Raw genomic sequence first — 27,092 nt, forward strand, 5'->3', positions numbered from 1 at the left:
TCCTCGCAACATATTCCGCAAAGGAATATGTCAAGCGCTAAGACGGATACAGCTTAGTGTAATGTTAAGGTGTTTATTAAAATAGGAAAATTACAAAGGGTTACAAATTTTGGGAAAGATCACCAATATGAAACAAATCACTAACACAAAATAGCAGCTGTTATATTTTACAGTATACAAACATTTGAACAGAATGATCAAGGAATAAAAATACTCAAGTATGATATTTACAAAAATTACAATTTGTATGAGGCTTTTTATATTAGGGAAAATTAAATAACAGCAACGGCACCTTAAGAGCATTCGTTGTGGTTCATGATCTGCCACATGAGTATTGGTTTTAGCTGTTTAATCAGCCTTTCAGGAAGTTACCTTTCCATAAATTAGCCACTTTACAGACCTTCACTTTGATTGGAAACCTGTGTGAGACTATTAAAGGCTTGCATTCATACAATGATACTGAATACCGTTTGTTTCTTTACAAGAATTCCTGTGAATCCTGGCCAAATGACTTACTCACTGGTTAGAACATAAAACCCATTGACTTACAGCCAAATATATCATTTTTTGTGACTCTACTGTAACATTTCCAACATGATATTTACAGCAGTTATCTTAGAACTGAGAGTTAGAATTTTAGGTTTTAAATGCTGTTGCGACATGCACAAACATCCCCACAGCTACTTTGCTGCTGATAGCTGAGAAACACAAGGCCACTTGGGGCATCATTAGGTTAGGTTCTGGTTATTCTAAAGTTGTGGGAATGAGAGTCTTGTAAGCACATATTTATTTTTTCTAATCTGTGTAATGCTAAGTTGAAAGTGTCAAAAGTCAATTATGCTCTGATTTTTTATGTAGGGATTTTCCCCTCCCCTGATGATTTTGTTCATCTTGTTTATCCCTTTGCGTGGAACACCATTAATAACTAATATCAATGTTAAAGAAAAAAATGTGACTAACATATTCACCTAACAGACAAAAGATCACTGGTTTGAGCTTGAGAGGACACACAAATCCCTCAGAGGGTGCAGGAAAATGTGTCAAATCAGATATGCATATCCATCCGCTGTAGTGACCCCTTATAAGGGATCAGCCCAAAGAAGCTTTATTAATATGAGCGAAAACTGGATTAATCGGCAACTCTTGTCTCTTGTCAGGTCCTTTTATGAGCTAAAATAAAGTATAGAAGAGTGGTTGCAGTAGTTGTGCTACAGCAAGAACATCCCAGGTTCAAATCAACCAGCCAGCCTGTACCTGAGTAGGTTTTCGCCGTGTGCTCCAGCTTCCTCTTCCTCCATATTAGGTTAACTGGAGATGCTAAATTGGCTGTAGGAGTGAATGTGAACTTAAATTGTAGTCTGTCTCCTTCACCCCATTTCAACTATCACTGCCTTAAGAAAATATCCCCCATCCTCCTAGATTCAAAATTTACCTGTGGGCAAAATAATACCATGAAACAAAGATCCTTGATTTTAAAGTTTGGCCATATGAGGCATATTGTACCTAATATTCTGCTCTGGTCTGTGTTATTTAAATGTCAGGTTTACGCCACAGTTATTTAAAAGTCTGTAATTCTTCGAAACAAGAAATTATCATCAAAATATCATGTGGAATTACAAATTCGTTTTGGAACAGTTTTTTTCATTTAGAAAAATAAATATACATTACTTAGAAGCAACCAGTCTCTTTAAATATTAAACATACTTAAGCACAAATAAGCCAATCTGACATTACCGAGTGACCCAAAAATATTCCAGATCTATAAGACCTATAAATTTATACAGCACAGCAGAAACAAAACAAATCTGCAGGTATCCACATACAGAGTCGCTTTCCATGAAACAAAAAAACCCCAAAACCTATAAAATATCCTACTGACCACACACAGCCCGCCAGGGGCCACAGTTCCCTCCAAACTGGAGACCAAATAGCCATGTTATATTTGGCATGGCTCTTCTTTCTCTCATGCTACAAATATTAGCATAAGATTTGGAGCGGTTTGCTCAGTCTTACTTAGACCCTCTCATGGGGAAAACTAATAGTTACAGCTAACTGGGGAAAAGGTAGTTCAGCTACTGCACACAATTAGCACTGCCAGGCTGAAAGGCTATTTTCACAAAGGGAACATAATAGGCAGATTGTAATGACATTTTCACGCATATATTTTCTTTTCTGGGACATGGACACCTTTAGTTGCTGTGATAATCACCTTAATACCAGATAAGTACCTTTTTATGTCATGAAGGCCACATTTATGTCAATCCACATCGCTTGTGTTTAAGGTAAAAAGACCAGCTCGACACTTAAAAAAATTCTTCTTCTTCATCTAAAAAAAAGAAAAGGTCCCAGTCAATGAAGGCTACCTAAAGTGATAACCACCAAAGAGTTGGGTTCAAGTATATTCCAGGAGATAATACTGAATCACAAGTGTCCTCCTCACTGTCATTGTTTGCATGGCTTCAGAAATTCTGAACATGTCAAAAAAAACAATTTGCACTCCGTTTATGTGCACAAGACTTTGATTTCGAAAATGCCGAGATCTCCTCATTTGCAAAATCGAAGAATGGGTGAGAACCAATTAGATGCATCCAGTCTCCAATTTCTAGTTTATGTCATCTACAGATGGCGACAGATTCCACCATAAAATCCAAACTTGTCACTATCATACAGTCGTTTTCTGTATGCCACCCAATAATCCATGTTGGAGATTTGTGGCCCAAGTTCCTCTGTCAGCTCTTGCAAGCTATGGTAGTCCCCTGTGGGTTGCTTTTCACACCACTCCATTAGTTTCTTTACACATTCGGGTAAAGTCTGAAGACTTTGTATATCCACTCTGAGTAGAAAGCAACATTAACAAAAAGTGCTGGCTGTGATGAGGCACATTTTGTCCTTTGGATGCTCACACCAATTATGACTTTGCGCTCATGTTCCTGGCAAACCAGTGGGCCACCGTAGTCCCTCTGCAAGAACAAAATAAAGACAGACTGTGGATTAGCAATAATTACACCAAAGCAAGTCTATAGTAATAATAATAATAATGATAATAATATAATGCTTAAAATATCAGTTCACCCACAAAACAAACATATTTTTCCATTTAAGCCTTACTGGCTTCAAAAGGCTTAGGTGTTATTTGGCTCTTTAAAACACCTGCTGCTCAACAAAGGGAACTATTTCTTCAGTAGAAAGTAGTTCCAATAAATGGTGTTTGTTACACAATTGTGGTGAAATGATCCTTTAAGCACCGAGCATTCAGTTCACATCCATGTTGTTTTGCTTCAGGATGCATTTGGCGATTTGAGATCCTTACATCACACACGCCTTCTCCCCTTTTCCCGCCAGCACATATTCTGCTTTCCCCGGCGTCTTCTTTGATGTGCGAGCACATGTCGTTGTCCACCATCGGCATGATTACAGAGTTAAGGGCTTCATCGTGTCCAGTATCTGCACAGAGAAGGATACAAAAAACACAATAAGCAATTTGTAAAAGGAACAGTGGGTTTTTTTGTCATTAAAAAATAACATGGTAAAACAGCATGTGGTTGAAAGAAGGCAGTACTTTTGGTTTCCCCCCATCCATACATGGTGCAGTTGGTGCCTTCAGGGATGCGACAGTCTTTCACGGGAAGATGAATGGTGGATGCACCTTCAGACACAGGGGCAGGACTAGAACCAACAGAAATCATCACAAATAAAAGCCAAAGCAAGTTGCACGACCTTTCTTTTTAAATTTAAAGCACTCACAGTATTTTCTATCACTGTCTTTTTCTTTAACTAGAAGCATAAATCAGCTGACACTAGCCACTAACTGAGCACTTACTCTGCTAGCTTCAACATTACTAGGTTGGAGCCGTCTGGGCCACAGATCAGGCGAGAGACTCGTAGTCGCGGTCGGTTTTTAGACTCATCGAGGTGATGCAGACCGACCTGCACACTGTAATCCCGGAGATCTGGAACGCTGATGATTACAAGAGTCAGTGTAAGACAGAGTCATACAGTTTTTTTGAGTCGTACAGTGGATTACAGCCAAACGATGATTCAACTGACCGGATTCAATAGGAAATCCTGCCCAGATCTAGAGCAGCCTCTCTTTTAAACAAATCTCACAAAACTGTCTTTACAAATACTACTTTTTTTTTTAGTTAACACATTCCACTAGCTCTTGATATTTTTCAAAAATACACTTACTTTCTTAAAATAACATTTCCTGAATGGCAAATGTGTATTTTTTTCATAGAGAAAAAAGCCAAAAAAAAGGCAAGGCCTCAAGCACCTCGAGGCTCCCCGCTAAATCAAAATATCTGCTAAAAGCTGCTGATCTACACCATATGTATTACTTGCAGCATTGCAGATTACTACAGAAAAAAGGGATCTTTTTTTTTTTAAATCAAAGCCAGTACTACACATGACAGAGACATTGCAAAAGGACAATATGATTAGTTCTGACATAAGCAACTGCAGGTTAAACAGCAGTCCAAAACATGCGGTCCCTATCTCAGGTCAAGTCTGTCTGGCAGTACGCTGTGCAGCCTTTAAGCAATTATAGATAGAAGCAGCAATGGAAGCATTTTTAAAGAAAGAAAGTAAAGTAAAGTCTGAAAAGGGAGAGAAATTACCAGGAGGTGAAGCACTGCTGGTCTGTCAAAACCCAGTTCTCTCTGATTAGTGAGCCACCACACAAATGGACCTTCCTAGGAAAAGGTAAGAAGGAAAAATGGATCAATCACAGTACACAGCATAAACATGGATGAAGGTCTAGGCTTCTAAAGAACAAAGACTGGAAAACACTTACTGTCTTTGGATGCTTACAACCCAGCTGCCATCTGTACCTCGCACTTGATGTCCTCCAACTATTCTGGTGTTTATGTGCACAAAGCATGATATCTTGGGCCTCGTTTGAACTAAGCAAGGAGATATAATTGATACTGTGTGTTAGACAGATGTAGTTTTTTTAACATTTCCATTGGAAAATATTTATTAAAACTTCAAAAGGAAACTATTTGTTCAGTTAGGTAAATATCAACAGACTGACTTGATCTACAGAGAGAGAGAGAGTTACAGAGGAAAGGAAGGAGATCAGAGATAAGCACATGAGAAAGAGGACCATTTTTGGTAAAAAGAAAGAAAAAGACATACTCACTATTTGTCTGAGGAGCCTTTGTAGCTGAATCACCTGATGTAAGTAAAGCAAAGTACAATATGAACATACACCCCACAGCAGCAGGGAACATACAAAACATGAAACCTGAGTAAATATGACAGCCTTTTATACTTTATAAAGGCTTATCTCTGGATCTAAATAATTGCTGGAGGCTATATTAGTCAGCAACCGCAACAAATAGATTTGCTCGAGACCTTAAAACTTCACGGAAGACGTGTTTTACATTATGGAAAATATTCAATGCAGCTTCACTGAAACCAGCCAAAGAACATGCAGGGTCCAGTGGCCCAAGTGTGTGTTTTCTCAAATGAAATGGCAACAGACTTTCGCATCTGTTTGCTGTTTGAGCATCGTGTATTCTCTGCCAATTGGACTAAACCACAGCGAACAGATTACGTAAGCCGCCCAGAAAGCTGTGCAAGAAAACAATTATGATATTTTGGTTGAAGTCAGTAAACGCTACGAAGCTAAATCACTTGTGTTATTTCAATGTACTACACCCACATATCAGCACTTCTTCTGTTCTAAATGTCATTACATGTTCTTTCAGATGTCCCATTTAAACAGTCCCAAAGGCTCTGAAAACTTCTTCTTTGTTTGATAAAAAGGAAGCACATTTAGTACCCCTCAGTTTCATAACAAGCTTCTCTGCCTTTAAAGACAGCCATGTTATTGATTTGCGAGCAATGCTTCTCTCCTGGGTGTTACAGGCTACCTAACACAGCCTTGCTGGTTAGCTTAGCACAAAATTAAATAGGGACATATATTCCTAAGCAGCCTTTAAAGCTTTTAAAAGAAGGTAATGCCCAAGTGCCAAAAACTGCAGTTGCTCTAATGGCCACTTAAGACAGGTTCAGAAAGCCAATCAATCCGCAAAGGCCAAAGAGGGTACAAAACATGGATGTAGCTTCTGGGTATGAAAAATGAACCCAGTACAGAAAGTCATTAGCTAAAACTTTTTAGCCAATAAGCTTGTGGTTTAAGTCAGACCCACCCTTTATAATCACATCTTTTTTCATAACCAAGATGGTGATCACTCATCTTGAGGTTTCAAAAGTGATCCATCTATTACATTGTGCAAGCATACACTCCCATGTTAAATGCCCAACTTTGAAGCTAAAATAAACACATTTACAGCAAAGAATGAAAATGATTTGATGGCTAATAGCTAACATTTACACTGACTGTATGGCGGTGTTTCTTTTTATATATTACCCAAGTTATAAACATCAAATTTATGACTTAAATGTAAGCATTAGGAAGGAGTTGGCTGCCAGAAATGATGCTGTTTTGCTATGTTTGGGTTTGGCTGCAGTTAAAGTCACTCGGGTACATAGTTTTTACTTTAAGCTTGTTGTCATTAGCCAAATAATAGCATCTCATTTAATATAGTGAATTACAGAACCAATTACAAACCAAGCTAGTGTTAGCTGGCAGCTCTGCAGGTCTGCCTTCTCATCCAAATATCATCACATCCAACATCAAAAAGCCCAATATGGCAAAATTAAATATTTGTGGCTTCAAAGCTGTGGCCTCCAAACCACCGGATGATATAATAAACATCCATCTGTTCTGGAAAGTCAACAGTTATATCACACTTGTTTAGTATGTGTGAGTATTTAGTATTAGTATGGATGAGTTGTGGTCCTGTTGGTCTTTGGCTCTCAAAGCTTATCAGATATTGGCACTGACTACACATTTACATACACACATACACAGATATCTTTCATTCTCATTCTACTTGGGTAAACACAGATATTATCTACTTACCGAAACTTACATAGGGTAAATGTTTATTTAAGGAACTCACAGTGTTTTAGTTTACAGTAATCCCAGGCCAGGCGGTTATTTGGACTGGTGTAACACCAAGCGCCGTGTCTGTCGCGATCTGGGTTCCTGCAGTAGTTCTTCTCCAGCCCTACATGGGACACCGTAGAGTGAGAATCCCCACTGTAAAACACACAAATACAGATTATCATATCCCATGTGTTATTTTGCAGAAAGACAAAAACTAATACTGGGTCATATCGCATAAAGGTGGGCACATGTGTACACGGAGTTGCACAAATGCTGTCAGGCACATATATTACATACACACGAAAGTAACCATGGAATGCCTAGAAAATTCTGACTCTGGCTCTCCTATAATGCAATGAATCCTCAACATTTGCTGCTTAGCCTGTAGAAGGAAACGCAGAGTTTTGCGAAGAGTGCTCATGGGAGTTCAAAAGTATGCAGTCTAAGCGTTCAGCAGGGTTCAGACCAGCAGGAACCACATCCTCTATGGAATGATGCAGTTTTGCTTCTGATTTGTAGGAATTTATATCTAATTGTGTGTCATCTAAGCCATCCACAATACCCGTAAAAAAACAGTTACTTGGTAAGAGTTCAGACACGCGCACACAAAAAGGATTCTAATCAACTGATAATTTGTAAGGGGGTGAAGACAATTCTACTTCCCAGGAGAATGTTAAACAATGTTGTAGCTCTGAGCATGTTTCCTAGTATGACCCTGAGCCTTGAACAGAGTAGACTCGCTGGCTGCATTCTACGGGAGGGAGCTGATTGGCTTTGATCTACTTTCCTAAGAAAGCACTTCCTGGGGTCAAGGGTCGGCTCTGGAACATGTCCATCTGTCTGTGCCATTTTGGCTTTTAAAATTCCTGTAAATTAAGTAATTCCAACAGGCTGACTTCAGCGTGAAGTAACGGCCTTGGAGCGGGCAGTCTTTCCCCCAGTATGGGTCACTTTGAGAGCACCCTCGGGTTTCCTCTCGTCAGCTAGATGAATAATAATTGGACCTGGTATTGACCCCTGTGGAACCCCTGATTTCCTCTTGCTGTTTGTTTTCAGTGCTTAGCCTCATTCATTTGAAAGGGATTTTCACAAGGCAATGGGAGCTAAGTTATCAACAAACACTCATCAAGTGAGCTGAAAAGAATGTCAATCTCTCTAGGAAACAGTTGCAGGGTTGCTCGGTACGGCTGGAGTTGCACTGGGAGCCAACAACAGAAATGCAACAAAAGTCTTTGCAGAACAAATTATTTCATTACCTGTTTATGTGATGTGACCAGTCTGCACAGGGAATCCCCGATCGAGTTATGGATAAAGTGCCCCGATAAGTCTCTCCATTCTCTTCATAACACTCTGAGATAGAACAGGATAAAATTATTCAGATGACTTTGTTAAAGCGCTGAAGCTTAGTGAGTCCAACAGCTGGTTAAACACCTCTTCATGTTGGTGGAATACTCACAAACACAAATTCATGTACTTGCAGAGACAGAGAAAGAATTTGGGTCTATGCTTGTCTTTGTGGTTTGGACCATTTAATATTATGGGTCTCTGTGTAAACGGTGTCTCCCAAATCTCATTATTTCTGGTCTTAAATAGAATCAGAGAAGGGTCTTTAGTTGCAAACTGACTGGCTGCTTTGAGACGTGTGTGTTCTACAAAATGCAAAGCAGAGAAACATGGGAAATGACAACGAGCAGCTATTGCCAAAGTCTGGTGTTGTTATTCTTGCATGAAATGGAATTCGTTGGGCAGCCCTTTGCCAAGTGGCTCAGTCTTATGAGAGCAGTATTCTTCTACTTTACAAAAGCATGACATCTCTTTTAAAACATCTGTAGTTTGGAATTCAACATGGAAATTTCCTAGTAATTGATTGAATGTACTTTGTTATTTACTTTTAAAATATTCTAGTAATTTTAGAAGAAAAGATCGACACTTTTGCAAATATATATTCTCAAAATTAAAGACTGAAGAAAGCAATCTGGCCCTGTCTAAAAGCAACAACATTGAACACTTTAGAATGTATTTCTTTAAACTGATATAACAAAAAAAGATTTAACAAAGCCGATTTTGGCTTTATGTCAAATGAACCGGGCTTTGAGCCATAACCTTTACTCAAAAGTGATGACAAGACTCTAAGTTGTTTTTACAATACATTTTTTAAAACACTAAATAAACACGATTGGCTGTGCTCGCTGTTACTCCCTTTTTTTATACAACGCAAACAACTGCATTCCCCAAAACACTGAGCAATTCTCAGAAATTAATTTTCATAGAATTTACCTGCTTTTTGTGTAGCCTCTGCACCACATCTGGGGATGTGGGTGCAATTGGCTATCCTCTGATTAGGGTTTGTAGTGAAGCACCATGGGTAATCTGCACCATCAGGATTGCGACAGTAATTCTCTCTGAGGTCTCTATAACACACACACAAACTACAATTTAAATGATGATGCCAATGATCAAGTACTCTTCTTGACATTCCTGAGAGAAGTGAATCCATGTTGTCAGCAGCTATGAAGCAGCTGTTACTCACTTGCATTTGTAGTTCTGCGGAAGAAATGAGTGGCTATGTGGGAACTGGGAATCCCAGCGCTGGCATGTCACACCTTCCGGGGTGACATTCATTGTGCCTTGGTAGTCTGTGCCCTTTCCCTGGACACAGGAAGTTGTTACTTCAACATCGGAGTCCTCGGTAGGGTCTGAACCTGAAACAGATAAATGTCATTGTAAGGTGGAAGCATGCAAAAAAAGAGAAAGTCACTGAAAAAGCAAACTGTAGTCAGGAATGAGGGAGGAAGAGAAGGAGGAGAATATTAATCCCTACAAGAATGTGTCATGTTTAACCTAGAGGCAGATGATCAAAAACAGTAGCCCTTCCCCCTGCTTGTATAGTAATAGAAACTTACTGTGTGTTCATACCAGTGGTGCCTGACATTCTTTCACGTATGGACATCCACAACAATGAGAAGTTGGTTAACTTGCTGACAGAACAAGTCGCAGAGCTCGAAGCCTGATCTTATTTATACCTTTGCTTCAAAATTAAACACTGACATTATGATTCCTGTGAATTTCTCTATTGCAGGCCAACTAAAGAAAATGGCAACAAACCCAGTCTGATTTGGTCGATATTATCCACTGGCAGACTATTCCAAACATCTTTAGATGGAATTCTGGTGTTCCGCATAGCAGTGCAGGGGTAGCACTACACAGTGAGCAATTTCCAGATTTCTGTCTTTGTTTCTTTAGCCTTTGACAAATGGGATGGGGGAAGATGGAGGAGGCGAGGGAATGTTTCGAGGTTGAAACGAGAAGGCGTGTGCAAAAGGATTCTTTGGCTTGATGTAATGCATGCCAGTATCTGTGTGCACAGTGTAGCACAGGTCAGTGGTTTTTATCTTTCTAAGGGCAGGCATTGAGGGATACACACATCTGGACAAATGCAGATGCTCGCTGTAAATCATAACCTGTACAGTAAAGTCAATGCGTGTATGTGTCTGACAGAGACAAAGAGAGATGCTCTGTGAGGTTGTGGGTGTGCATATGGGAATATTTCAATGCAAATTCTCCAATTTCGCAACATCTTTTCTAATTTCCATTGATTTCATTTTCCCTCTGTCTTTTCAATTATATATAAAGGCAACATGTTATATATACTTGTCCCCGTATGGGACAAAACTAAAAAAAAAAAGTTTAACTAACATCCAGAATACAACAGTGTATAACAGACACATACTTTAATTACTGAATTATATATACATATATTTATAGGGAGAGAGAGTGGGTGGAACAACGTGCAATAAAGGGTCCAGCGTGGACTATAACCCAGGCCCCTGGAGAAGACTTTGGGCAAATGGTTCATCTGCACAACCCAGTTAGCTATACCTGTCTGTTATAAAATGCACATTCATACCTAGTATCACTCAGATTTCCACCTTCTCCATCTTCCAGGACAGTCATTTTTGATCAGAGAATGACCCCAGAAGGGTTTCCTTAGTGCAAAACCTGGAATCAGTAGGAACTGTCAAAGCAAATATCTCTACTAGCACCTCTTAAGCTCACTGTTTAACATTTTAGATCCAACTTCTGGAGGCAACGCAAAGATGCCAAAAACTGCAATTCCTGGGTCCAAAAATGAATCAGTCAAAGGCACACATGTTAACATGCTTAACGTCATGTTTACTGCCTGGTGTAAAAAAACAAAAACAAACTTTATATATATAATTTTCCCCTTTGTGACAAATATATGGGCCTTTTTTTAAAAATATAACTCCATTCATCCATCCATTCTCTTTGGCTCGCCGAGGGGATGGGGGGGAGCCTGTCCCACTTGTCTTAGGGCGAGAGGCAGTGTACACCCTGGACAGGTCGCCAGTGCTGCAGGGCTAACATAGACAGACAACAATTTGCACTCACATTCACACCTATGGGCTATTTAGAGTTACTAATTAACCTAACCCCACTAACTGCATGTCGTTGGACTGAGGCAGGAAGCCAGAGTACCCGGAGAGAAGACCATGCAAACATGAGAAAAACATGCAAACTCCACACAGAAAGACCCCGGCCTGACGGTGGAAGGACCTTCTTGCTGTGAGGCAACGATTCCACCGTGCTGCTCATCTGTTTAAATTGTATAAAGGCTCAAGGTTATGCATTACAAGGGGCTTGGCCGATGTAAGCCACAAACAGGTGCCAAGTACACTTCTATCTGTCTGCTAGAGTTTGGGAGGACCTTTTTTTTTTAACATAATCTTTATGCAAATATCTGACAACAAATATGTTTCGGAGTGTGCTTACTTGTACTAAAAGACTGTACAAGAAGTCTGTTCTAAGTATATTGTATTTACCACCAAGAACAAAGATACTACTGTCTGTTAGATGCACTCATACGAATGTGCTTTGCTAGCGTAAAACTACGATCTCTTGTCTAATCTTGGATTGTGGGAAATCACGGCAGATGGCAACAGCCATAATGTGAAAGTTAAGGCATCAAAATAAGAGCCCACCAAAAAAGTGTTACTTTTATGGCCACGCAATATAATTCACATCCATCATTCTCCTGTTCAACAAATCATCCCTTTACCCAACATGCCCTGTAAGGAAGCATATGCAACTGTTTTGCTCTTTGTGCATTATTTCAGGTCTTTTCTCTAATTTCTCTATAAAATTGCATCATTTTGCAATCAATGTTTACACCACTGAAACAACTTTTAGACTTTCCGATTGCAATGTGCGGTATTTTGGCATAACAGCCTCTATTGTAGTCCTCCACTTTATAGCCCTAAATGGCTTCAGTAAAACACTTCAAGCTTTGTGAAGTTATAACTGCCCTCTTGCAAACAGCCTATTTAATGTCCCTTGCTGAGGTAGAATGACTTGGAGCAAACGCCCACATGAAAACACCATCCGGATAAACAAAAGTCTCCTGAGACTTTGCTGGGGAGAAGGGGACCATTTTTTTTTTTTTAGCTCAGTTGACCACAACTGCTCCAAAGACACCAAAACTTGTATGTATCGATTCCCTGTTGAACATTTAAACAACTTGCTTGTGGTAAAAACCAAATCCAAAAACCAAAGCTTGCTCAATCATATGTTCACTTCTGAATCCTGTATTACATTCTTACATGTGTGACACATAAATGCTGCAAGGGTAATGCATTTTGAACCAATATAAAGTCATAAATCCGAGTAAAACAATAATTTGTTGCTCTCAGTTTGTTTGAAGACTTTGTCCTCAAAGCCCTAGCCTCAGATTTGGAGTATATACAGTGCACAGTCTCTTACCACACACAGTGATGTTACAGTACTCCCATGGAGTTTTGGGATCCATGGTGTAACACCAAGGACGGAGGCGGTTATTCGGGTTCCTACAGTAGTTGTCCTTTAAATCTTTGTCCCGATACCTGAAAAGAGGGACAGAGAATGTTAAAAAAAGAAGGTGGATTTAAGTAAGCCATAACAAATCATGAGATTTACCTCTCTTTTTTAAGCCTGTGTCATGGATGTGTGCTGTTGTTATCTGTGAGAAAGATTACTATGTGATCTGCAGCTTACTTCTTGGGCTGGAAGGGGTGTTTGTGAGGCCTTGCCGAGTCCCATCTCTGGCACTCTTTGCCACTCTCTGTATGGTCCATTTTGCCCCGGTAATCCTCCCCGTTACATGTCATGCAGACATCTGTCAACAAAGAAGCAACAGTTATCAAAATGTTCTTTTGCCTATGAAGGAAATCGAAAAAGAATCGTGTCTTTTAGAAAAAAATGAACCACGCAACGGATAAATCTCCTTTGGTTTTATTTGTTTAAATCTTATTTTCTAGTGCTAATACTTCATGGGTCTCACCTTCTGAACACTGTGGTATGCCACACTCCTCAGCTCGTACATTGGGATCTGTGGTGTAGCACCACGGACCACCGGGATCGTTGTTAGGATTCCGACAGAAGTTGTGCCTCAGGTCTTGCGTTGGGTACCTATCTGGATAAAACCTACAGGGGTGTAGACACACATAACTGAAAGTGTTACCTGATACTGTAAGCTGTATAAATACATTTCTGGGAGTACTTGCACACTTGACTGCTCTGGTTTTGTTTACAGTACCACACCTGCACGCTAGTGCTCTCAGTAACAACCCAAATAAATTCAAAAGGCATTTACATTACGGCGTATGCCTCCGCTCTGTGAAATACGATAGCAAGGTTACATTTTACATCCTCTCGCAGCAATCTTATGCAAATAAGGCATCAATATGCCTGCTTTAGCCAGATTTGCACCTCCTGCACAATCACCTTAGTGACTCCAACCACATCTCCCCTCCTTCAAGTATGAAGCAGCGAAACTGTCACAGCACAGCAATCTCCAATAGCACAGAACACCGTTATGCACCACTTGGAGCATCCCATGCAGGTCTTTTGCTGGCTGCCCTGTGAACATGTTTAAACCTAATCCCCAATGGCTCCATGTAGTGAACAAGACTTTAAGAAACAGAACCCGGACCGTCCAAGCAAGTCTGTACAGTCCGGGGATTCCCATACTAAATCGACAGTGTGGGAAATTTGTCTTCTTTCGTGGCAAGGCGACCAAAAGCCGGTATGTCAGCAACTCCCTGATACATGCCGACCACTATCCCCCCTCCCACCCAGGGAGACATTGAAGCAAGGCAGAAGAAAAGGTGAAAAGAAACAAGTGAAGAGACTGATTCCAGTACACACAAAAATCTTAATGGAGTGAGCAAAAGGGAATAAGTTCATTGTTTAACTAATGACGTAAGAAACAACTTGCAGGAACAATTAAAAAAAGTAAAAGAGGTAGAGGCCACCCTCCCTTTAGCAGCTTGTCTAAAAACTACCTCAGGCAATGACTCTTAAGGGAGTCTGCTCTGCTTTCCCCTTTGTGCCCAGAGGCTTATGCAAGATTTCTCTAATAATGTACAACATCAGTCAGCCCAGAGGTGGGAGAAATCACAGGCATCTGACTTGGTCAAGAGAAGCTGAGTGCAAAGGAGAACGAAAGGGAGGACCATTAAAATGCATAGTTTTACCTACATGTGTCAAAATATAACAGGCCATACACCAAGTTCTCACTTATGCATGTAGCCCAAACTAAAACAAAAACACTTGTTCCCCTCCAAAGCAGCAGTTTCCACGGGCCAAAACTCACATCTGCTGAGTGTAAATCAAAAGCTCAATAGACTGTATCTCGATCATAATACAACATCCTTAATTTATAAATGGAATTACAAGGTTACTCACTTTGCAAAAAGAAAGAAAAGTCTGCATCTGCTGAAGCTCCGTAAAAAGGACCCAGCATGGGAGCAAGTTAGTCATAATGATGTTGTGCTAACAGATGTTGACCAGCTATTCATCTCCTTGCCAAAATCTGTTCCCAGCGGAGCACAGGCAGACACTATGTGCACATGCTTCATTCTCGGGGACGACTAAACATATTGGCTGGATTTGGGATAACGCTCAAGATGAAATCTAGACCTGAAGTAACTGCTGCAAAATGTCTATCAATACCCACACCTGGTGGAACAATGCTGTGATTTAGTACTAGAGCATCCGAAGAATAAAGCAGTCGGAGATTAAAGCAAGCAGACCAAGACACAATTTATCTTTGTGCATAAATAATTACTTCTGGAAGCAAGGTGCAACGGGAAACTCTGTGCCGAAAGGAAATGATATAAAATTAAAGAAATTTGCTACTTCAGAGAGGGTATGAGAACTCAGTCTCATCTTTTAAATATGGCTACAGCTTAGTCTGGCTTGGCCTGACGCTATCCAAATGTGACAACATCTGTGAACCAGCACATCTACGCCTACAGCATTGCTCATTAATTAATAATTAAATCAACCATGCACAGCTGTATTTTTCTGTTTCCAATTTGTATGGTAAGCAAACTCACTGTAGTCACAAGAATCTATGCAGTCTTGTGAAAAACTAACTACACTCCACCATTAAGTAGCTTGCAGAACCACCTTTAGCAACAACAACTCTGTATAACTTTATCAGTCTCTCATATTGTTGTGGAGGAATTTTGGCTCACCCTTCTTTACAGTGTTGCTTCACTTCATTGAGTTTTGCAGTTTATGTACAGCTCTCTTAAGGACTCGCCACAGCATTTCACTCAGGTTGAGATCTGGACTTTGACTGGGCCATGGTAACACCTTGATTTTTTTTTCTTTTTCAGCTTTTCTGTTGTAGATTTGCTGCTATGCTTCAGATTGTTGTTGTTGTTTCAGACAAGCATTGGCTGTCATACAGATGGTCTCATATTTGACTCTTGAATTAATTGATATACTGAGAAGTTCATAGTTGAGTCGCAGCCTGCAAGGTGCCTAGGTGCTGTGGCTTCAAGAGCCCCCATCATCACCACCATTTTGCTTGGCAATCAGTATGAGGTTTTGTTGCTAGTTTCTTGCTAGCTTGCATTTTGGACAAAGTCTCCTCTTTGGTCTCAGATGCCTTTTAAGAAGTCTTGTTGTTTGTTCAGATACCCCTTTGCAAAACCACTGCGGTTTCCATATGATTAGCTAACAATTTTAGCTGCTAGCCATACTTGTTCAGTCTTTCTGTAATAGCACTATCATGAAATGTATAATTTAACATTCTAACTGACGCCTATTAATTTTTACTTTGTGGATAGGTCTACTGTTAGCCAACTACTAATGCATACTTTTATCCATTTCAACCAAAGACTATTTTGTACTCTCACTGGTTTAATCGGTTTCCATATTATTAGCTAATAATTTTAGCTGCTAGCCATACTTGTTCAGTCTTTCTTTAATAATAGCACTATCATGAAATGTATCATTTAGCATTCTAACTGACGCCTATTAATTTTTACTTCGTGGATAGGTCTACTGTTAGCCAACTACTAATGCATACTTTTATCTATTTCAGCCAAAGACTATTTTTTACTCTCACTGGTTTTATCAGTTTCCATATGATTAGCCAAAATGTGATGTCCACATTTATGGATGCCAGGTCCTAGAAGGTTAAATAAATGTTTTCGAAAACAGAAAAATAGTTCCCTGTTTTTTAGAATAATTAATCTCTGTGCAGCGTGTTGCTAATCTCTTTTTCCCTATGTTTTGAAAGGTTAAACTTTCAAAGGTTAAACTACTAAGATGCTAAATATTTTCCATTCAAGAAAATCATAAATCAAAGCTGTAACTATGCGTGTGCCTGTAGCTGAGAGCATTCACTGACATCCCATTGGAAAAATTAGTAGAAAAACAAAAGAAAGTCCCTAGGGGTACAGATAAATGATTACAATATTATCTATTATTATTAATACGAAGAAAAATATTCCATTCTCCACGCTTGGCTGGACATCAGTGCACATTTCTTTCGGAGCCTTGGTTCAAACACTAAATATAGATAACAGGTGGAAGTCCCTTTCCGGGAAGGGAACCTCCTGAGAAATCACCCCTGCCCCACACTGATCAGTCAAGCGTGAAAATAATAGTTACCTGAAACTCAAATGGTGCGTGGTTCATTATGGTGGTAATTCTCACACAGCGGGATAGTCCCATGTTAGGTAACCCACTAAATCTTCCTTAAGTAAGCTCCCTGTGACCCTCCGAAAGTCAAAACGGTAGAAGTCCCCTTCTAACTGAGAAGGAGACTGGGACCATGTGCCAAATAAACAATGACAAAGGATTCAGAATGTGAATAACTGCTTCTTGAAATGAAAATAGGACTTAAGGGGAATGTGGAAGAAGGGGGGTAAAAATGGATCAACATTTCATTCTCTTGATTGTATTACTGACCTTGTATTTTCTCTCAGTAATATTGTGGCTTTGTGAGCTCAGCTGGACATCAGACAGAACATGACTTCAGTCTATAAGTCTTTGCACCTTCTTTCTTTCATTTTTACCTCCATTCTACTTTTTTTCACACTGCACTTCTTCAAACGGTTATTATTACCCCCACCCCGCCGCCTTAGCTGCAGTTAAAATATCTTATAACTAACGAGCACCACTAATGAGGCCCTGGCACAGAACCATCTTTGCAAATTCACTGATTTTGCCTTGCTGTGCCTGGGAGAAAACATCTTCGGGGATACACCTGATGGTCTGGAGTGCTCCAAAAAAAATAAACAGCCCCACCGGGGAGGAGGTGGCTACATGTGTTGAAAGAAATCTGACTTAACTCTGGATAAACGTTCAACTGTCTCTGAGCCTCCGCCTTCCCTTAACCCCAGAGGTGCAAGGGGATGAACTGAACATCAATAAATCAGCTTCCGAGGCCTGTTCAGTGTCAGACACAGAGAAGGAGCATCCAGGAAGGTGGTGGAAGCATGGAGATTAGAGACGCAAGCTTTGAAGCCTGTTGTTTCAAATCTACAAGAATCTGGTAAGGGGAAGTGAATGATTAACATGTTCTCTTCCTTAAAAAAAACCCTCTGGTGTACAGCTGAGTAAGGCATCACAAGTAACTCTTCTTCCTCGAACACGATCTGAATGGAAAAATGCACTTGCTATTGACTTCCCTGTGTAAAAGACGGGACTCGGAGCATCCCAATTATAGCGTAAATCACATCAGCCGAAATGGTAGGTTCCAGATGGGGCTGCGCTGCTCCCTTTCAGTTGCATTTCCTTCTCTGTATCTGTGATTGCTCACCAATAAAGGCATAAATTTAAAAAAAGAGAGATGACTTACGTGTGCTCATTGATGTTATTATCTGACCAAGCTTGGCAAGTGATATTTGACTTTGTCCATGACCTCCTTCCTCTGTAGTTGTCCATGGTGCCAGTGATACACTCCCTTATGTAATCTAAATAACAGCAAAGGCATAAAAAAGTATATGTGTTAATTCAGATATAATTCCTGCAATTAAAAGTTAATTTGCCTTTACAGCCTTGACCTCCTGGAATTTATTTTCCCATATATGGTACATTTTGTATTTTTGTTTTTTCACAGCCAGCATTTAGTAGATCCCAGCTTGTGTGTTATTCCCTAAACAGACGACTCCCTAAAGTTCATTAAATGTCACCGGGGGGAGCTTTTGTAAATTCTGTAGCACAGTCTAAAGTGCTAGATTCCATAGCTGACTCTTGAGAGAGCTTTGCGCTCTGACTGTAAGCAATGATTTTTTGTTGTTTATATTCCACTTAGGTCTTTGACGTGCTTTTGCATGCGACTTTCCCCGCTGGGGTGATTAAACAGCGGGGGGGAGAGGTGGCTCGGTTCCTTTTATTGCATCAACAGAGAAACCAAAGACTTAAAAAACTGAGGAGCAATCAGCAATTACACATTTTGCCCGTGTAAATACCTCCCCGCACCTGAATGTTCTCATGAGAAAAAAACAAAAAAACAAAAGCGAATTACATCGAATTATTTTTGGGGCTTTGCCATTTACCTTTTTTTTCGTATAAAGTAAAGTTGATGCTGGCCTGCTTCTGCACATTGTTGGTGAAACGGTCAAAAGGAAGCAAGTGGCATTTCTTGCTGTGCCGTTGAAAGTTAAAGGCTCTGAAAAACACCCAGGAAGTAGTTGAGAGATAAACAACTGATAAAACAAGAAAAATGTGTAAATACCAGAAGGACAACAAGAGGATTGAGGAAACCTGGTTATAAAAAAAACCATGTGCGGGAAATCAGATAAACACAGGAACAAAATATAATTCACCTGCAGTTGAAGTTTTTCTTCACTTTGCATTTCCGGGCACAGCGTTCCTCTGAGTTGCTGGTTCGTATCAATGGGAGCTGAGGACAGTCTGTGCAAACCAGCATGTGGCTTTCAGTCTTTTCATACCTCTGTAATAACTGACGAGACTTTCTGCAGCAACCTGCAAAACACAAGGACACAACATGAGATCTGCACATGTTAAAACATCCATTAGATCAGATAATAAGCCTGTTTACGCCAAGGATCACCTCATAATGGAGTTGCTCTTTGGTTTTTAACGTCTTTTTAAGCATCCTCGATTAAAAGCCAAGGCTTTTAATTTACAATGACAACATTTCATAGTTTAGCATCTGGCTGAAACCTTATCCTTAACCCTAGATGAAATCACTGCTCATCTTTTGGATTTTAAGAGGTTAAATATCATTAATATCGCCATAAAAGTTGCATATCTAACTTGTAAACCAATTTTGTTTTATTGTTGGACTTTGATAATATATAGCTGGCAACTACTTTTGCCCCAGAGATTTTTTTTCAGGGTCTTCTAATATGACTGCACGTAAGCCTTAAACATTGGCGTCCTTGTGAACACTGTATAAGTGCTGGCTGGCAAGGACTGATTTAATCAATGGTCAGTCTGGGAACCCATCAGCCCATCATCAGGAGTCATCAGTCCGATGACCCCTGGGGATAATACTATTTTAGGGCTGGCAAATGTAATCCCTCTTTTGTTGTCTACATTGAATATTTACCTGCCTGTAACCAAGGTCCACTTAAAGGTGATGCTCAGTACTGCTTGGACTACAAGCAGAAAACACAAAGCTTCTAGCACCACATATTTTGTTCTGCACCTGAAGACTGGTCACAGATATCTTCGTATGAGAATGCACAATGTTCAGCTCTGTGAAAGCTGCTTATAAGACATTGAGGTGGCATTGTTCTTTGAAGCCATTAGCATTTAAAGCCTCACTCCACTCAGGGGTATTAATAGCATTTGGGCCGTTCTGGTAATCGGATGGATCACAAATTGTGTATGCCAATTTGTAACCACTGTTTTTGATGTGGGCCAGGGATCTTGGTTTCTATACTGCATCTTCATTAACAAAGTATAAAACCTTAGTCATGCACTGCTCTAATATTAGTGCTGTTATTAAGGAGCTACTGCCAAGAACTAAAGTTTTCTCATGGTGTCACCATTGAGGTTATCAGGCAGCGTGACTGCTGGTTTCAGCGAGTTGGCATCAAACAGGGAGAAAAGATGAAATTATTTCCCCATCATCCAGTAAACTGGGTGGCCAGCTGATGATGAAAACATCCTTCAAATATAGTTTGCTTCAAGCCTTGTGTTTGCTGGCACGTCAGCATCCACACACTGAAGTGTTTTGTGCAAGTCCGGAGCTGTTCCAAGCTCAGCTGTTCTGCAATTCTTTAGATACAATGTGCAGCCTCAGCTGAAGTAACAGGTAAGTCAGGTTATGTTTCAGGATAAAAAATCAGTACGAAAAGTGGCCGGAAGCAAAGCCCTGCATCAGTCTGAGGTGCTTTAAATGAGCAGATTGGGCAGCCAAAAAAACAAAACCAACGGGGGTGGGGCAGATCTTGTGTCATAGGAAAACTTTAACATCACTCATAATTTCTACAATACAGTAAAATTTTATGTATCAAATTTTATGCATAGTCTCTCAGCTATTGGCAATTGACTGGATGCTCATGTGGAAAAATGGAAACGCTTCAAATACACAATTCATTCTTGCTTTATTTATAGGCATTTGTTGAGAGCTTTTTCCTAGAAAGAAGTACATCAAAAGGAAATTCTACTATCGGAACAATGTGGCATGATGCATATGAGCTCCAACTGGGTTCAAAAGCAGGACAAAACCATATTTTAAAGCCTAAATCCCCCTAGTGATGCAAATCATTCATTTTTACGGACTGGAAAAAGTTAAGATCCCGTCTTTCAGCGGTATGAAACCTTTCTGTAAAAGACGCTTCTGAACATCTTTAGATGGGTTGTGTGTCTGCTCACAATAGTTTCGAGTTTACAATTAAGAGCAAGTGCAACATAAATCACACCGGAAGATCTTATGCTACTGAATTACAGCTACACGCTCCTGTGCCAAGATCCGACACATGGCGCTGTGTGTGTACTTAGGATATTGTAAACTGTGGAGCGTTTAGAGGCTCCTCGTGGTTGAAAATGGTTTTCGGGGAGGACGTGTTATTAATGTTTTTGGGCTCCACTGGACCACATCTGGCACGCATCACAGTGTTGTTTCAGCCCTGATGTCTGGCCAAGCTGCTCAATTAGATTTCACTTAGTCTCTTCCTCTCCTTGCACTCAGCTTTCTGCTATCTCCAAATCCTAAACATTTGCTGAGGTTGAAGATTATAATAAAAGGTGCTCAGTGAGTGAAAGACATCAGATTTAATAAGAAGAGGCAGCTGCAGGTTAGAGGAACAGCTCGGAGTATCTAGCTGAGCTTGAAAAATGCAGATAGCTAAGGTGAAATGCCGACACTCTGACCTCAGAAACTTCCACTTAGGTGCCCTTGAGCAAAGAATTTAACTCTCAGCTGGATAAGCGTTTTAGTCACGCTTTCCTGTGTAACAATACCTCACTTTGTAATAATAATAATCATTATAAAGAATATAAATGTTAGGACAGTGCAGACGAAAATCTGTATTACATGAACAACAGGAAAGTAACAGGTTAAAGGTGCGCCTCTGTCTGGGAATTACGCAGACATTACATCTGCTTCAGAGAGCGCAAAATGTGGTAGTGGGCTCAGCAGCCAGATGTTAAACCCTCCACACACACACACACCTCCCCTCCCTCACACATATACGCACACACACCTTTTCCATCTCTCTCTCTAGAAACGCACGAAAGGGCCAGCCAAAGTCCGGGCCGCGCATTACTTTCCCCTCACCTCCGGGCCGGTCAGATGTCAGGGTCGGCACCCCTGGAGGTGGTAACTACGGATTCAGTGGTCAGATGTCAGCGGGGCGGATGTGACTCTGGACAGCCCCCAGATAATCAGCGCTTGGTGAACATAGGAGCAGCCCGCACGGTGCTCGTTTACAAGACCGGTTGCCGTGTGTGAACCCCAGGCTGTCTGGCATCCTCTCTATAGCTGGCATAAGCCCAACAGACACAGGAGTGTCTATTACTAAAAGGACCACGACCAATGAAAGATTTTCATGACAAAGAAGCAGAGTCATTCCAAAAAAGTGCGCTGGAACGGGTTTGAAGCTGGAATTTAGAACCGTGCACGTCCTCAATGTGGAGGCAGAAACTTGTAGATCCCGTCTTAATTACAGAAACTTTAATCACACCAATGTGAACTCTTGAACTATTTGCTGTTAGAGCAGCAGGTAAAGTGAAAAGAGTGATGATTTCATTCAAAGTCTTAAAGAGCGCAAAGGTTATAAAAAGTTGATTCCTTCTAAAAACCAACAACAACAACAAATAAACAAACCAAAAAACAACAACGTAAGTCATTATTATTTTCTCAGGAACTTTTCTGAAGGAGGTCTGTGATCAAGGTCATTCAATAGCACGAAGTGTCATGGTGTGCAATTAAAAACTGATTATTTGTACAAAACGAAGTGCAGCTACAAACTTCAAGCAAAAATCACGACTGTCAGAATCCCCCTTTTAAAAAAAATAACATAGAATTTCTCCACCTTTCCCATTTCCAACTTTTAATTTTTCCCCTGCAAGTTTCTTCACTCTCACTAATTAATTCTCAATTTCTCTATTCATTTCTCACTTGAAAGCATGAAAAGCAGAGACGGAAAACAATCAGATTTCAGCCAGTTCGTGCAGATATTTATCATCCACTGGAACCGTTCAAGTCCTACCTGTATCCACAATAGTGAGCAGAACACAGAGCAAAGCCTGATAAATCCAAACGTATGTCCTCATGGTTAAAGATTTGGGTGCAAGTTAGAATCCGGATTAAGAGAGCGACGCACTCGGAGCTTGTTTGAAGTTCTGAGTGGCTGATGGTGAGCAGAAGACTTATCTTCCTCACACAGATGTCACCTTCCCAAAAACCCACACGTCCTCGGGTCAACCCCCTTTTTCTCAAGTTTGTACTATCAGCGTCTCTCTGCTGTCAAGCGCAGCAGGGCAAATAGCACGACTTCCGGTTAATCATTTCAAATTAAAACCAGATGCCGTTCTTTTTTTAATTTCCAATTTTAAACGGAAGCAATGGATTACATTCATTCTACTGTCAACCAATAAATAAGGAAAAGAAAAACGAATTAATGTTACATATAATCCGTTTTTGGCAACTCATTTGGTGGTTGCTGTGTAGAATTTAACCTTTAACTTTAAAAAGAAGTTTATAAATTGTAAAGAAATAACTTAATATTGCTTTATATAGATCTGCTGTTAATCTGCCATCGACATGCAGGATGCAGTCTATTTTTATTTATTTATAAGTTCATATAAACTACTTATTACTCGACTACATTAAACTCATTTATTAACAATTTTTTAGTAGCTACATTTAAAAATACTTTATGCATCATTTCCAAAAACAGACAACTCACTAACTTTTGCACTTGGACCATCTGCTGCTGAGAAATCCGTGACTGCAACTAATTATGATCTAACACTACTCTGCATGGCCAAGGTGAGGACCTTTATTCATGATCTATGGCTAAATTGTTGTGATTAAGGTAAAAGATAAAATGATACAAATTCAAATTCAAATTCAAATTTTATTTGTCACGTACACAGTCATACACAGTACGATATGTAGTGAAATGCTTGGACAACTGCTCGTGACCTAAAGAAAACAAAAAAGGAAAAGGCTATGAATAAGATAGGAAATAAACATGAAAAATTAAAAAGGGTAAATTTAACTAGGAAGGAATAAAATATAAATTAAGGTTAAAAATGAAATAACTGTACAACACAAATTAGAATGAAGGGTAAATTTAACTGGGAAGAATAAGATAAAGATAAATATATAAATTAAAGTTGAAAATAAAATAACTGTACAACAAAATACACAATACACAATATAGAACTATATAAGAATGTATGAAGAAATCTAAATATAAATAAATATATACACAATAACAGCAGCTGTACAAGCATTAACCGGAAATGAAGAATATAGTGACCAGTGTTGTGCAAAACCAAAGTCCAGAAAGTCCAGTGTGTGTGTAAGAACTGTATGTGTGGGTCAGTACTGTGTGGTGGTGTGATTGAGAGACTGTATCGCCTGCGGGAAGAAGCTCCTCCTCAGTCTCTCTGTGTTGGTCTTCAGGGAGCGGAATCGCTTTCCTGACCTCAACAGAGAGAACAGTCCATTGTTGGGATGGCTGAGGTCCTTCACGATCTTCCTGGCCTTGGTCCAGCACCGCCTGCTGTAGATTGAGTGCAGGTCAGGGAGCTCGGAGCGGATGGTGCGCTCAGCTGACCGCACAACCCTCTGTAGAGCTCGTCTGTCCTGCATGGTGCTGTTCCCGAACCAGGTTAAGCTGTTTCCCGCCAGGATGCTCTCTATGGTGCACGAGTAAAAGTTCCTGAGCACCTTGGAGGGCAGTTGGAAGTCTCTCAAGCGTCTGAGGTGGTAGAGACGCTGTCGGGCCTTTTTCACCACGGTGTTGATGTGACAGGACCATGACAGGTCCTGCGTGATGTGAACTCCGAGGTATTTGAAGCTGTCCACTCTCTCCACTGGGCACTCGTTGATGACGGGGGTCTGGTAGTTCCTCTCCTGCTTAGTGCTGAAGTCCACTATCAGCTCCTTTGTCTTACTGACGTTTAGAAGGAGGTTGTTCCTCTGGCACCAGTTCTCCAGATTCCTAATCTCCTTCAGGTAGGCCGTCTCGTTGTTATCAGAGATCAGGCCCACCACGACGGTGTCGTCAGCAAACTTGATGATGGTGGTGGAGCTGGTAGTGGCCACACAGTCATATGTGTACAGAGAGTACAGCAGGGGGCTCAGAACACACCCCTGGGGGGCTCCAGTGCTACTTGGTAGAAGCTGTTCACCCTTTTACATCAGTGGAGCACTGAGGCTGAAGTGGCCATAGTGTGTTGTCTTGAGGCCATGCAAAAATAATTAAAGGACCTTTATTGGTCTGGTGATCATGAGGCAAGAGCTTTTTCTTGAAAGATCCCCTTTTCTGTCCCTCCTCACTTGCCTCAGTGTGGCTCAGCCAAAAAGGCAGATGGGATTCTTTACATGTTGCGTCAAAGAGATCTTGGCACAAGGTATTGATTGCATCCTCTGTGGATTAGCCAGTTGCAAAATACCTAATGTACCAGACACAGTGCACAGACATAAAAGAATACATAAAACAAGGAAGAAATAGTTCACTTAAATTCCCTGAAGCAAGACACTGAAACTGCAGCAAATACTTTATCTCTGAACTCCAGCCAATTGATACAAAAACACTGAGTTTCTTCAGTCATTCAGCGTGTCAGTGCATGTCCGTATCATAACTGTCTCTATGATGAATGTGCTCCTCACAGTGACAAACATGCCACCAAATTTGCACGGACTCGCCATCACGGGAGAGCATCTTCTTTCAAAGGCATACAGGGTCAATTGTTCTCAGGGAAGTCAAATGACAAAAATGAAAAATATCTGTCAGGGACTGAGCGAATCAGACAGGATAAAAATATATATGAGGTGAAAACAGTTCCAAGAGTCATGGCGTATGGTAATAGCACATTGTAAAGTGACCTTACACAGTCCTAACAACTATATTATTTGCTTTATAAAGGGATACGATTGGCTGGAGCAAAATGCAGCATAGAACTTTCTAATGTTCTCTATCTTTATTATTGTTGCACTGATCACTGGAGTTTAAAAGTGCCATAAAGGTACAATAAGGTCACTATAAAGACAACACTGAGCACCACAGGAACAGTATAAATCCCTATAGGGACGTTATAAGACATGAAATGTGTGTGTTTAGGTGGGGCAGCTGGAAGTGATCCTATTTAGGTACTAGAGTACAGAACTTTTGTTGGGCTCTAACCCTTATTTGACAGGAAATCCACACTTCAGCCGTTAACAGGCGGCAGACTTAAAGCCCTCCAGAGAGAGCAGGAGGGGGAAGAAATGGTTTGAGGTAAATGCCAGACGCCCAGCCCTCCCTCATTAAGACGCGTGCAGGTCATTTTATTTCTCTTTGGTCCCTTTGCTTGCCTTTCGTATGCGTATGTGGTACAAAAGTGTACCAGCAGGTGTAGAGGTGTGTGTATGCGTGCGCTCAGGGGGCTTCAAACTGGAACTCTGTAGGCCCTGGCAGCAGGCGTGTAGGTGCGCTGTTCAGCATGCACACAACCTGTCAATCAGTGGTAGAGCAAAGAAGAAATCCAGACACTCGAAATCTGTCTTGGAGGAAATTTCTGTAGATTGGTACCTTTTGAATTACAGCGCGCCCTGTCCCATGTGCTTCACAAGCCTTGCGTGAATAAGTTAGGTTTGACAGCTGATTATGCATCGAGGGAGGAGATGTTGGAAGTTGGAGTGCGCTTTCATAACAGACCAAAGCAATGGGAGTATTGCCTTCCACAATTTATTTTTTTCACTCCAGGCCTGGTGCTGAGGAATCCAAGATGTCAGTCATTCTGCAGCACTGTTAATGAGAGCAGGAGATGTTATGTATGATGTATATGATCGTTTTATTTAAATACAAGTTTAAGACGCAATCAGTGTAACTGACATAAACTTCACAACTGCCAGAAACTACATGGCCCAGTTCATGACAGCGTGTTCACAAGCTACTTTTTTTTATCTGATAGCAAGATAATTCTCAGATGACTTCAAGCTGATGTGAGATCGCCCTTAAATTCCAGCAGGCCAATGTCATCCAGGGGCGATAACGATAATAATTGCAACCTTGATCTTTCTCGAGTCCTTTGGTTCTGCCACATTAAGAAAATACGCTTCCAGGCAGAAAAGAAACAAATGTGATTATTGATTGAAACAATTTTCTTCTTCCTATTAGATCTCAATCTCTACTTTTGTTTA

General features: G+C 40.5%; 1 protein-coding gene across 1 annotated transcript; it reads right to left on the reverse strand.

Annotated features, from left to right (window-relative positions):
- Positions 1–84: 84 nt before the first annotated feature.
- On the reverse strand, positions 85–23,128 carry hgfa (hepatocyte growth factor a). Its single transcript, XM_085386685.1, has 18 exons — positions 22,945–23,128; positions 19,084–19,243; positions 18,814–18,926; positions 18,114–18,228; positions 13,293–13,435; positions 13,007–13,127; positions 12,737–12,855; positions 9,489–9,660; positions 9,236–9,387; positions 8,215–8,308; positions 6,972–7,111; positions 5,141–5,173; positions 4,793–4,901; positions 4,617–4,691; positions 3,821–3,958; positions 3,560–3,666; positions 3,311–3,444; positions 85–2,960 (listed from the first exon to the last, which is right to left on the reverse strand). The coding sequence occupies exons 1-18, from the start codon at positions 23,006–23,008 to the stop codon at positions 2,793–2,795; spliced, it is 2,157 nt and encodes a 718-aa protein (XP_085242811.1). The 5' UTR covers positions 23,009–23,128; the 3' UTR covers positions 85–2,792.
- Between the last annotated feature and the right edge of the window lie 3,964 nt (positions 23,129–27,092).

This window comes from Rhamphochromis longiceps, linkage group LG17, assembly GCF_057381845.1.
Source record: "Rhamphochromis longiceps isolate RC_006_pf linkage group LG17, R_longiceps_female_GT1.1, whole genome shotgun sequence".
Taxonomy (NCBI): Eukaryota; Metazoa; Chordata; class Actinopteri; order Cichliformes; family Cichlidae; genus Rhamphochromis; species Rhamphochromis longiceps.